We start from the raw sequence: 14,343 nt of genomic DNA on the forward strand, positions 1-14,343 counted from the left end.
CACTCTAGACCCAAACTGTTATAGACCTATATCCATCCTGCCCTGCCTTTCTAAAGTCTTAGAAAGTTAATAAACAGATCACTGACCATTTCGAATCTCACCGTACCTTCTCCCCTGTGTAATCCGGTTTCCGAGCTGGTCACGGGTGCACCTCAGCCATGCTCAAGGTATTAAACCATAGCATAACCACCATCGATAAAAGACAGTACTGTGCAGCCGTCTTCATCGACCTGGCCAAGGCTTTCGACTCTGTCAATCACCGCATTCTTATCGTCAGACTCAACAGCCTTGGTTTCTCAAATGACTGCCTCGCCTGGTTCACCAAATACTTCTCAGACAGAGTTTAGTGTGTCAAATCTGAGGGCCTGTTGTCCGGACCTCTGGCAGTCTCTATGGGGGTACCACAGGGTTCAATTCTCAGGGCGACTCTTTTCTCTGTATATATCAACGATGTCGCTCTTGCTGCGGGTGATTCCCTAATCCACCTCTACGCAGACAACACCATTCTGTATACATCTGGCCCTTCTTTGGACACCGTTAACAAACCTCCAAACGAGCTTCAATGCCATACAACACTCCTTCCGTGGCCTCCAACTACTCTTAAACGCTAGAAAAACTCCATTCCAACTGATCACAGCCCGCACCCGCCCACCCGACTAGCATCACTACTCTGGACGGTTCTGACTTAGAATATGTGGACAACTACAAATACCTAGGTGTCTGGCTAGACTGTAAACTCTCCTTCCAGACTCATATTAAACATCTCCAATCCAAAATTAAATCTAGAATCTGCTTCCTATTTCGCAAAAAAGTCTCCTTCACTCACGCCGCCAAACATACCCTCGTAAAACTAACTATCCTACCGATCCTCAACTTCGGCAATGTCATTTACAAAATAGCCTCCAACACTCTAGTCAGCAAACTGGATGTAGTCTATCACAGTGCCATCCGTTTTGTCACCAAAGCCCCGTACACCACCCACCACTGCGACCTGTATGCTTTTGTTGGCTGGCCCTCGCTTCATATTCGTCGCCAGACCCACTGGCTCCAGGTCATCTATAAGTCTATGCTAGGTAAAGCTCCGCCTTATCTCAGCTCACTGGTCACGATAACAACACCCACCCGTAGCACACGCTCCAGCAGGTATATCTCACTGGTCATCCCCAAAGCAAACACCCCCTTTGGCCGCCTTTCCTTCCAGTTCTCTGCTGCCAATGACTGGAACGAATTGCAAAAATCTCTGAAGTTGGAAAATTATATCTCCCTCACTAACTTTAAACATCAGCTATCTGAGCAGCTAACCGATCGCTGCAGCTGTACACACACAGCCCATCTGTAAATAGCCCATCCAATCTACCTACCTCATCCCCATATTGTTTATATTTACTTTTTGCTCTTTTGCACACCAGTATTTCAACTTGCACATCATCATCTGCACATCTCTCACTCCAGTGTTAATTTGCTAAATTGTAATTACTTCGCTACTATGGCCTATTTATTGCCTTACCTCCTCACTCCATTTGCACACACTGTATATATACTTTTTTTCTATTGTGTTATTGACTGTCTGTTTATTCCATGTGTAACTCTGTGTTGTTTGTGTCGCACTGCTTTGCTTTATCTTGGGCAGGTCGCAGTTGTAAATGAGAACTTGTTCTCAACTGGCCTACCTGGTTAAATAAAGGTGAAATAAAAAATTTAATAAAAATTACAAAATGTATAGCTGTAATTACAAACTGTATAGCTGTAGCTACAAACTGTATAGCTGTAATTACAAAATGTATAGCTGTAATTACAAACTGTACAGCTGTAATTACAAACTGTATAGCTGTAATTACAAACTGTATAGCTGTAGCTACAAACTGTATAGCTGTAGCTACAAACTGTATAGCTGTAATTACAAACTGTATAGCTGTAATTACAAACTGTATAGCTGTAGCTACAAACTGTATAGCTGTAGCTATAAACTGTGTAGCTGTGATTACAAACTGTATAGCTGTAATTACAAACTGTATACTGTAGCTACAAACTGTATAGCTGTGATTACAAACTGTATAGCTGTAGCTACAAACTGTATAGCTGTAATTACAAACTGTATAGCTGTACTTACAAACTGTATAGCTGTAATTACAAACTGTATAGCTGTAATTACAAACTGTATAGCTGTAGCTACAAACTGTATAGCTGTAATTACAAACTGTATAGCTGTAATTACAAACTGTATAGCTGTAGCTACAAACTGTATAGCTGTAGCTACAAACTGTATAGCTGTAATTACAAACTGTATACTGTAGCTACAAACTGTATAGCTGTGATTACAAACTGTATAGCTGTAGCTACAAACTGTATAGCTGTAATTACAAACTGTATAGCTGTAATTACAAACTGTATAGCTGTAGCTACAAACTGTATAGCTGTAGCTACAAACTGTATAGCTGTGATTACAAACTGTATAGCTGTAGCTACAAACTGTATAGCTGTAGCTACAAACTGTATAGCTGTAGCTACAAACTGTATAGCTGTAATTACAAACTGTATACTGTAGCTACAAACTGTATAGCTGTAGCTACAAACTGTATAGCTGTGATTACAAACTGTATAGCTGTAGCTACAAACCGTATAGCTGTAATTACAAACGGTATAGCTGTAATTACAAACTGTATAGCTGTAATTACAAACTGTATAGCTGTAGCTACAAACTGTATAGCTGTAGCTACAAACTGTATAGCTGTGATTACAAACTGTATAGCTGTAGCTACAAACTGTATAGCTGTAGCTACAAACTGTATAGCTGTAATTACAAACTGTATAGCTGTAATTACAAACTGTATACTGTAGCTACAAACTGTATAGCTGTGATTACAAACTGTAGAGCTGTAGCTACAAACTGTATAGCTGTAATTACAAACTGTATAGCTGTAGCTACAAACTGTATAGCTGTAGCTACAAAGTGAATGGGCAAGATAAAAGATTGAAGTGCCTTTGAACGGGGTAGGCGCCAGGCGCACCGGTTTGTGTTAAGAACTATAAAGTTGCTGGGTTTTTCACGCTCATCAGTTTCCCGTCTGTATCAAGAATAGTCCACCACCCAAAGAACTTCCAGCCAACTTGACACAACTGTAGGAAACATTGGGCCAGCATCTCTGTGGAATGTTTTCGACATCTTGTAGAGTCCATGCCCCGACAAATTGAGGCTGTTTGAAAAAGGTACCCAGATATCAAACTACCTACCTAATTAAGAGACAGGGGCAGCAGGAGGGTTACATCTCTGTGGTCCTGGCAGCCAGAGAGCAGTACAATCTGGAGCCAGTAAAAGGTAAAGAAGAGTGTGAAGAGGAGAGGGGTTCTGGGTATTGGTAATCAGTGGACCCACTCTCTGTGCACAATTAGGTTAGGGTGGTCCAAATGAACAAATGAGCTGTCTTATTAGTCTGGCTAATTTTCGTACACCGGAGACGTTCCGGGAGCACGGTGTGAGTGAGTGAGTGAGTGAGTGAGAGCTCTCGCTGGCCCTTGAAAATCCGGGGGAGAGGGTGTAAATTTCGCGCCGGGCCGTACCCATATCCGCAGCAGGTCTCGATCTATAAGCCCAGACAGATAGTGAAGCGGGGCAATCAAGTACAATACAATACAAGAAAGGGGAAATTAATAACCGAAATGAAAACGGTTGTCGACCGGAGGGCCACTAAAGAACATAGATCGGAAGGCCGTCGAGCGAAACAGACAGATGAAGCGCGGGTAAACGGCGTGAGACTACGACTCTCCGAAGACGGTTTAGCCTCTTCCTTCCCCTCGGCGTGGGGCTCAGGGCAATCTCGCTTACAGATAAGTATGGTGCAGCATCCTACTCCCCTTCCCTCGGCACGGGTGTCTTCGGTCCTAGCCCGGTTCCCCACATTTCCTCTTTGCCTGGGTTGCGCCCGACTGGCTCCATCCCCTTTCCCCGTTAGCTACGGCCACATGACGCACCTATGTGCGGATGAGTCGGCCGCTACCGAAGGGGACTGGGGGTGTCCGGTGAACCGGGACTTCCCGAAATGGTCTCACATCTTTAAGCGGCTTGAGTATCGCCCAGTATCCTCGCGCGGCACTGGGAACCCAGTCAACCGCCTGCGCCGGATTTAATGTCTCCCCAGCCCTCCCGGCGCTTCGGCGGCGGAGCACCCGGAGGCCCCCCTAACCTTAAACCCTTTGTCTGTGAACTATGGCCCCTCGCTCTGACGAAGGGCGGGCGGAGGAAAGGAGGGCAACCTCCCCAACTCCGCCTAGCCACTAGCCTCTGGTTGAGGTAGAGCGACCTGTCTCTGGCATGTTAGTGCAGGGAGGTAAGGGAGGTAGCCTTCTCGTAAGGCTCTTTCAACCCCTGCTACCCGAGTTCGAGGCTGGGGCCGGCAGGTAAACAAAATGAGGTACCCTGTTATTGAAACAGTCCAGGGGGCATCAGCTGTGCAGCCGAATGATCATAGGGTCAAAATAGCAGCAATAGGTGAGTCAGGGTGCTGTTCGGTACTCACTACTACGCTAGGTGAGCAGGGGACACAGAGTTCAGAAAAGCTGGCGGGCCGGGGCTAAAGATGGTACTTCGGCAATATCGTAACAGTATAGCCTGTTGAGACCACATCGGGCGACACGTCGGCATTCCAGTCGTGATGGATCGGCGGGGCTCCGTGTCGACAATAAAGGGTCCAGGCCAATTAGCAAAGGAGGTATTGTAGCCCTAGAATTAGCTGGTATGTGGGCCTAGCTCGAGGCTGGCGCAAGGCTAGCTGGTGGCTGCTTCGGGACAGAGGCATTAGCTAATGCTGAATGTATGTTATGCTGAAAGTGCATTATTTAAAGGTGTGTGTGGAGTGGAGGGTATGCTATGCTGAAAGTTAATTATTTAAAGGTGTGGGTGGAGTGGAGGGTATGCTATGCTGAAAGGTCATTATTTGAAGGTGTGGGTGGAGTGGAGGGTATGCTATGCTGAAAGGTCATTTTTTAAAGGTGTGGGTGGAGTGGAGGGTATGCTATGCTGAAAGTGAATTATTTAAAGGTGTGGGTGGAGTGGAGGGTATGCTATACTGAAAGGTCATTATTTAAAGGTGTGGGTGGAGTGGAGGGTATGCTATGCTGAAAGCATTAATAAATTAAAGTACCCTCATGGATTCTTTTAAAACAAAGGGGGACTTGGAATTTGTGTGTGCATGGATGGAGGGCATCAATTATTAGAATGAATCTCCGGACTCATTCATTCCATCCATTATTCCACCCCCCTTCCTTTCTCTCTTTCTCTCCATCCCACTACACAACAGTGGTGTCAGAGTGCTGGGGAAGACAATTACTCAGAAAGCCGCTCTCTTTAAAACATCAAGATGCCTTTGACTGGATCTATGGGGATACTTGAAGAACTTGTATTGCTTGGTGCACAGGTCACATGGAGAGATTCAAAGTCTGCGTTCAACAATGCCGATGCATTTAAATAGATGTAGGGTGGGGGGTGGGGGGGGGGGGGGGTGGAGAAGAGGTTGGAGAGCACTATGGAACGTGGAACTCTAAAAACAATGTTGTTTTTTGTGACAATTGTATAATCACTAAAACACTTTAAAGTATATAAACAACAAAAATAGGAATATTTTTACAATCACAATAGAGATCTTAATAATAATTCCACTAATTTAGCATCCAACATGTAAGGTCAAGGGTGAGCTTTAAGATAATTGGCTAGGCTAATTGACTATCACATAGTTCAACAGCATTTCTTGTTATCCCCTCATGTGTATTGAAACAAAGGTCTTATTTTATTAAAACCAGGGTTGTCATTTTTGTCTTGCCCCATTCATCCCCTGAATGGCACACATGCACAATCCATGTCTCAATTAGCTCAAGGCTTATAAATCCTTCTTAATATTTTACTGCAGTGGACTAAATCGGGGTCACGCAGAGTGTTTCTTGGTAGTCTTAAACAAATCTACTTTGAAACAAAAGTATACACCTCACACACATGGTTATGGGCTTATAAAAATAAGACACCTCTACCATGTCAGATATAGAGTTGAAATGTATTACATTTTGAGTTTGCATCCCAATATTACACTTTATATACATCACAGAAGACTGAAATATAACAAAACCATTTGATACAGAAACACCGGCTTTCGGCATGTTATTAGATTTAAAAAATGTATGAAATTAGGTCATAATTTATATTAATAACATTTCACCCATGAGGCCACTAGAGGGGCGATTTGGTCATTTGACTGCAGGAACCCTGGCTCCTCCCCTTTATCTACACTGATTGAAGTGGATTTAACAAGTGACATCAGTAAGGGATCATTGCTTTCATCTGGATTCACCTGGTCAGTCTATGCCATGGAAAGAGCAGGTGTTCATAATGTTTTGTACACTAAGTGTATGCAATTACACTGGCAAAATTGGGAAGAAGTGGAATAACAAAATAAGTATGGGGAATAACAGTAGTGTTCTTGCTGACAAGCACACTAATTACCCTATATTTTAGGCCATTGTTAAGAATGAAAATTGTTCAACTTATCAGGCTAAATAAAGTAAATAGATAACAAAATCTCCTGAAGAGAATATTAATGCCCCTACACCCTAACCAAATCATTTTTCAACTTATTGTCCCCCCCTCTAGAATCGAACTTACGCTTTTGAGTTCACAATCTGTTTGACAAAATGATTTTCATAGTTACAAATCAGGTCCCCCTACCCAACTTCCCTGCTAAAACATACTGTAACTCTGTCTGCTTCCTTTTCATTGTCACAGCCTAAATGCCAATCACCAAACAAGGGGACTAATGCAAGTGTGGTTTAAATCAACTTTCATACATGCTGTCAAAAGGCTGCATTCTGCAATAGGGACGGGAGTAACAGCAACCTAATTTTGTTGACAACATTGTACATAAAACAGTGCTACTGTGCTGCTCTTTTTACAGTTTTATCAACTCAGCGGAGAACGTTCTCTCTCTCCATTCTGCTGCACTCTAATCTTGAGGGGCGTTTCTTTAAACGTGCATCCAATCCCCTTGATCCCTCACATAACTAGACCAATCATATGCTTCAATGTGCCACGGTTCACAGTGCTGTGGCAAGACAGGACAATGATAGAGGTTCTGCTCGTGATGTGAAATTGCACGCGCAGATGCTCTGATTTCAAAAGGACTTGGAGCACAGTTGAAAAGTTAATGCACTGACTATACAATGGACTAATTGGCAGTACTTTCAATGCGTGAGATATAAGAGGCGTGGAGCGTGAGCGTGAGAAGAGGGTCAAACGTGTGTGTCTCACGCTCAACTTGGGAGAGTTGGCAGCTTTGCAATGAAAAATTAAACACTACTTTGTTGCCTAGTGAGAGGTGATTGGGAAGGAAAAAGAACAGCTGTCTTTGTGAACTCCCTTTCCAACCTTTTCCATAACAAGGTGCATGAAGAGCTAACTACAGACAGTAAGTGACGTGAGTGGGTTATCTTACCACGCAGAGAGGCCAGTAGTTAAGACTTTACCAAGTACATATATTATAATGTAACATAAAACACTACTTAGTTGCGGAGATAGAGGTGAGTGGGAATCTCTTCTTTCCACACACTGATGCAGTGATAGATGAATTCAAATCAAAGACAACTTAGTTGCTGAGTGAGTGAGAGAGATGAGTGGGAATCTCTTCCTTCCACACAGTGCTGTAGTCATAGATGGGTTCTGTACTGAGCACAGTGAAGTGGATGTATATTTAGTATGATATAACACCTTAGTTGCTGAGAGAGGGATGAGTGTAGGTTCTTACCACACGGTGATGTAGTCATATATGGGTTCAGTGCTGAGCACAGTAAAGTTTATGTAGATCCCATTCCCAGGTGGAACCCTTACGCTCCACACACAGTCCTGGAAGTTGGGGTACTCCTCAGGGTGGCCGGGGGAGTAGATGGTCCCATTCATGGAGGTGATGTTACCCCCACACAGAGCTATAGATGAGAGGAGATACACAGCCAGGTCAGATGATGTTACCCCAACACAACGCCCACAGCCGCTCTCTAGGTGCAGTATCAATCTGTTACCATAGAGATCGTATCTTTTAGATTTATATGCTAGTAGTTACCATATATATCCTTTTTCTATAGTTACCTTCACAGCGTGGTACCGGGTGGTTCCAGTTGCGGCTGATTCCATGCAGACATGTGAGAGAAGCGTCCCCGATGAGGGAGTAGCCAGGCAGACACTCAAAGGACACAGTGAAGCCTACACTGAAGTCACTGCCGATCACGATGCCGTTACGAAAAGGACGAGGGTCGGGACAGCTCTGCAGCTGATAGGCTGGAAATCAGGAAGTGGTCGATAATTCAGATAAATATTGGCAGAAAATACATATAAAGAAATTATACAATCATGAAAACTGATATATAGATAAAACTGTGTCATGCCAAAATCGAGGATACTAAGAGAGACTGCCCAGCCCGAGAGTATGAAAAATACAATGACATTGAATTGAGTAGAGAGAAATCACAAGCCCTTTTTGAGTTCTCTCCTCTTCCACACATTCTACTGATCTACTTCTGTAGTCTACGGTGTCGGCATTGGTTCGAATCCGGCCTACTGCCTTTTGACACAACCTCTATCCATATTTCCGCACTGTCATTCTCTCTATCTATCTGTTCAATAAAATCATAAAATATCTTAATAATATATATTTTTAAACAACAAACTCTATCCTCACCCTGGTAAGTGATCTGGAAACCCGGCTTGTTCTGTGAGTAGTCGCTGTGGAAGAAGAAGCTGGTCTGGTGGGTGGTGCTGAACAGCGACTTGGGGACCTGCGGTCCACTGAACCTGTCAATCACCGTGCCAGTCTCCAGAGTTCCACTCCGAATCTCCAGGTAGTCATGGATGGCCTCTGTCGAGAAGTTGAGGAACTGCAGGTGGATTCCTAAAATAAACAGGTATATTAAAAACATACTGGTCAGATTGTGAGTTTATGAAATAAAGTCCATGATCTTACTCATCTGCCTTTATTTCATCAGGTAGGTTAATCCTAGAATCCAGAACCCACTGAAACAGAACACTGACACTCTATAAGAAGAAACGTTACACAAGATAACAGGTTAGTTGACTGAGAGATGCTCATTGGTACATAAAAAGAGTTGCAAAGGAGAGGAGCAACTAAATGTCATAATATAGTCAAGCTACATTAATGTTTATTTATTAATTTACCTTTATTTAACTAGGCAAGTCAGTTAAGAACAAATTCTTATTTACAATGACAGCCTAGGAACAGTGGGTTAACTGCCTTGTTCAGGGGCAGAACGACATATACAGGGATCCAATCTTGCAACCTAACCACTAGGCTACCTCCCACGTATATAATGCTGTTGTCTGAATTCCAGGAACACCAGACACATGTTATATTCCTTTTTTATATATACAGTATAAAAAAAGATATATTTTTACACCAAATACAAACATACACATATGAACAACAGCTTATTGAACAACAGCAACAACTCTATACCATCTACTGCATCTTGCCTATGCCGTTCTGTACCATCACTCATTCATATATCTTTATGTACATATTCTTTATCCCCTTACACTTGTGTGTATAAGGTAGTAGTTGTGGAATTGTTAGGTTAGATTACTTGCTGGTTATTACTGCATTGTCGGAACTAGAAGCACAAGCATTTCGCTACACTCGCATTAACATCTGCTAACCATGTGTATGTGACAAATAAAATTTGATTTGATTTGATTTACATACGCACACAAACATCCACTACATTTAATCTGCCCAGACCCGCTTGCTTCCACCTCCATCCCTAGTCCCTGCATTATTGTTTGACACATGGCCTTAAATTGTGCCAATTTGTTTTTCTCGGTCGCCCATGCTATTTCAATATTTAAAGAATAAATAATTTGATTTTTCCATAGTGTTAATGATGGCGGATTAATTGAATTCCAAGTTTTAAATATACGTTTTTTTCAAGATGAGTGATGAGAAAATAATTGTCCAGCCCATTGGGTATGTCAGTACACCCACATATGCCATGTCTTGAAATATGCAGACAGATGGATTAAAAGTAAGTTTACATTGTAATACTTCTGACAACCAACTTTCTAGCTCCGCCCATAACTTTTGGACTTTATAGCATTCCCAGAAAGCATGGATTATTGAATCACACATTTTATATTTCACCATGCGTTTGAATCCATTCAACCAGGCTAAAATGACTTGCTGTCGAAACATGCATATACTGTAACTCAAACATATGCATACAGCAGTGGAGGCTCTTCAGAGGAGATAGGGGAGGACTATCCTCCTCAGTGAATTTCATAAAAATACAAAATTGTGAAAACTATACTAAATATATTAATGTCACCAAATAATTGATTAAAACACACTGTTTTCCAATGAAGGTCTATAGTAGCCTCAACAGCACCATGGTGAAGCCAGAGGACAGCTAACTTCTGTTCTCCTCTGGGTACATTGACTTCAACACAAAACCTAGAAGGCTCTTGGGTCTCACCCCCTTCCAAAGACTTACACAGTAATCATGACAACTTCTGGAGGACTTCCTCCAACCTATCAGGGCTCTTGCACCATGTACTGACATGTTGTCCACCCAATCAAAAGATCAGAAAATGAATCTAGTACTGAAAGCATAAGCTACAGCTAGCTAGCACTGCAGTGCAGTGCATAAAATGTGGTGAGAAGTTAACTCAACGAGAGAGACAGACAATAGTTGAAGAGTTTTGAACTAATTAATTTCTTCCAAAATAAATGAGAAGCAAAAGAGAGAGAGCTAGTTATATTTGTTTGTATTTTTTTTTAACTTTCACTTTCAGCTACTCAAACACCCGGCTCAAACAGAGAGGGATGCTATGTTATCTAGCTGGCTATGGCTATCCAACACTGGAACTCTTCTAAGTCAAGGTACGCTTTTGGTTTTATTAATTTATTGCCACCGGGGCCCACCGGTGTACCTGCTAAACTGCTTTCTGATTGTACATTGTACTGCATGATTGTAGCGAGTTTACTAACGCGTTAGTTCTAGTAGCTACAGTATGTTGACTATGAGGTGAAAACGATGCAGGCTGTGTCTAGTGGTCAGCAGTCATGATATGTTTTTTTCACCTGGTCACAGACAGATGATGTGTTGTGCACTGAAGTCCACAAGCGAAGGGAAAAGGTAAGAGGAAGAGAGCACGTAGATAGATGCGAAAAGGAATGATATATACAAGGAGCAAAGTGATCATGCTGTTTGTATGTGGCTGCTAGAAAAGTGAACTGTGTTTGCGTGTGATTCATTTGAAAAACATTTCTTAAACGGAAGCAAACGGAATGAAACGGGGATAAACATACCTCAATTTGTCCAATAGAAACTCTAATATGCAACTGTTGGACTAATGATTCCACCCTAGATCACCTAGACACAGGCAAAAGTGTGCAAGGTGCTATTGAATGTGTCACTGTTTGTCACCTTGATTACTCAAAATTATTCGACCTGTTGTAGCAACCTCATGATGGGTAGAGGGAAAATTAGAGTATCGTGTAGTAACCTAAACCTTACAATGTTACATTGAACTGGGTGAATGAAATATGAATGACTGTCATCCAAGATGCTGTAATAGAAATAAGGTCATGCTCATCAAAAAAAAGCATCCTCCCTCATCTTAAACGGCATCGACCGCCACTGCCATACAGTAAATCATACATTGGAAATCTGTGGAGAGATTTGCTGTGGAACAGCAGCTTGAGTTAACACGCGCATATCGCCTGCAAGGAGATAACGCATCTGGTCCAGAGTGCATTAGTGTCGACTACACTATTTATGTAGCCTACTATAGGTAAACAATGATGCTGCTTTCTGGTTGACTGGTGGATTGACTTTACATCACGGTTGGTGTTACACTTTCCATGTCTCTGCACATTAGGCCTATAAATCAAGCATCATTACCTCTACAGCTGACAAACATGGGTCTGACACTTCCCTACACTGCTGCTACATCTAGGACCACTTCCCCACAAGCTGGGTTTTCACTGAAATAATATCAAGACATCCACTTCTTTGTAAGACAGTGTGTGACAGTGGCTTGGCCACAATGGCAGTGAATTAATGTACCAAAGTGATAGGTAGCTTGACAGTGTGTGTGTGTGCTTTGTCACAATGACTGTCAGTGGGTTCCCATACCAAAGCCGGTGGGTAGTTTGACAGTCCAGGTGCAGTCTAATCCACTGGGGTAGTTTCCAGGGAATCCAGGGCTCAGGATGACACCGCTGACATCAGTCATGGAGCCACCACACTGGGCTGTGGAGACAATCACATTTAGACAGGCTAAAGGATAGAAGAGCAAAATAGAGCAGAGTACAGTAGAGTACAGTATAGTAGAGTAAAGTAGCGTAAAGTACTGTATAGTAAAGTTCAGTACAGTATAGTATAGTACAGTATAGTAGAGTAAAACCGCATACAGTATAGCAACGTTGAGTACAGTACAGTAGAGTAGAGTAGAGTAGAGTAGAGTAGAGTAGAGTAGAGTAGAGTAGAGTAGAGTACAGTACAGTAAAGTACAGTACAGTACAATAGAGTAGAATAACTACTTTATTAATCATAGACAAAAATCTTAAACTTCACCATGCCATGTTCTTATCTGTATTTATAGCTACAGTCTCCTAAAAGCAGAAAGGTTCATCTCGGGTTAAACATCTCTAGACTGTATGAATGGGTATTGGGGCCACCGCTAGATTAGTACATTATTGACAGGCCTTTAAATGGGCCTGCCCTTCAAACATTCTGAAGTCTATTTTAGCATCAGCGCTACAGATCAACTCACCTTGTAGTGCTATTAGCATAGTCTCTTTCCCTCTCAGTGGCTCAGCCAGTCTGAGGTAAATCTTATTCTGTGAAAAGAACAGCCTTCTGTGTGCTAAAAGGCACAAAGGAGCTGCGTACCTTTCGTAATGGTGTGAGAGCTTTTATAAAACAACGAACAAAAGCACAACGCTTCATTGGGGTCTTTCAGAAAATGTGTCTGCACAGGCAGAATTTTTTTTCTTCACCACTTACAAGTGTTGTGTGTCAGAAAAAAGTAATTCTGTTAGATAAAAAAAGAAAAAAAGATGAAACAATATCAAAAGCAGTTGAAACCTATCCGACCTGAAAAATGATGGATGAGCTGAGTCGACTGTGAATAAAGAGGCGTTCGGACTTGTGGCCGGAACTCTTTAGTGAGAGTTGCACCTTCAAAGTTGCTGGAACGTGGAGAGGGGACGGGAAGTCCAATGGGACAAACAGAACACGTGAAGGCATCAAAGCACCAGGGATTTCTGAGAGATAAACAACGTGGCCTTGATAAGTCGACGGTTGAACTTTAGAGGTCCTAACACTGAGGCCTAGGGTCCCAAGGGAAACCCTCTAGTACCGCATCGCCTTCCAAAATCAGTGGCAGTGGGGAGGCTCAGATGTAAACTTCTGGCACATCAAAAGCAGCAGTCACAGAACGTATCCATCACGCCCCTCACAGTAGAGCAGCTCAGAGGAAGAGACTGTATCGAGCGTGAGGACAGAGATCCGAGATCCCAGAACATTTTATTTTTTTCTGTTTGGTGAAATAGGCTCATTCAGCTCATTCAATGACTGGCAAGAGACTAAAGAGAATGTGTCCGTTTCATATGCATACCAAAGCCCAATGCACATCCCTGGAGTGATCAGGCTCATTATTTTTGTTTACAAAGCAATGTACACGTTGTTTCCGAACAAATCAATCAAATTCATCATGTCTAGGTGAATTACTGTACGTTGACCAATGTGTTTTATTTGAAAAACTTTTTTGCAATATGCTTAAAAAAGGTAATGAAAAAGGTCTGTAAGCAGGTGAACTGTGAATATTTTTTCCCCCCCAGGATATACAGCTGGCCTGAGATGACAGTTGTCCCCGAGACAACAGCCAACTCTGGAAATGTCAAAGTTGTACTTTCTCTACTGTGTACCGAGCCTCTAGACTAGGGGCTCCAAAACTTTTTGGCCCGAGACCTCATTTTGATATCCACATTTTTAAAAACTTTACTTGCATAAAAACTGTGGATGGAAATGTGGTTAGTGAGGATCTTTTCCCCCCAGTCTGATTTAGTGCCTGGTCTAATGAGGCTTGTGAGCATTGTAGAGGGAAACAGACACATACAGTGCATTTGGAAAGTATTCAGATAATAAAAGAAAACTGCAATATTACATTTACATAAGTCTTCAGACCCTTTACTCAGTACTTTGTTGAAGCACTTTGGCAGCACATACAGCCGAGTCTTCTTGGGTATGATGCTACAAGCTTGGCACATCTGTATTTGGAACGTTTCTCCCATTCTT

At 42.4% G+C, this 14,343-nt stretch overlaps 1 protein-coding gene across 2 annotated transcripts in view; it reads right to left on the reverse strand.

The window, feature by feature from the left end:
- LOC139559367 (CUB and sushi domain-containing protein 3-like) overlaps positions 1 to 14,343 on the reverse strand; it is a 700,638-nt gene that overhangs the window by 115,222 nt on the left and 571,073 nt on the right. For both annotated transcript variants that reach the window (XM_071375335.1, XM_071375334.1), the window contains exons 40-43: positions 12,178 to 12,294; positions 8,709 to 8,918; positions 8,120 to 8,308; positions 7,782 to 7,959 (exon numbers count right to left, since the gene is read on the reverse strand). In XM_071375335.1, the coding sequence (XP_071231436.1) occupies positions 7,782 to 7,959; positions 8,120 to 8,308; positions 8,709 to 8,918; positions 12,178 to 12,294 (694 nt within the window). The remainder of the gene's footprint in view (positions 1 to 7,781; positions 7,960 to 8,119; positions 8,309 to 8,708; positions 8,919 to 12,177; positions 12,295 to 14,343) is intronic.

Source organism: Salvelinus alpinus, chromosome 29, assembly GCF_045679555.1.
Source record: "Salvelinus alpinus chromosome 29, SLU_Salpinus.1, whole genome shotgun sequence".
NCBI lineage: Eukaryota > Metazoa > Chordata > Actinopteri > Salmoniformes > Salmonidae > Salvelinus > Salvelinus alpinus.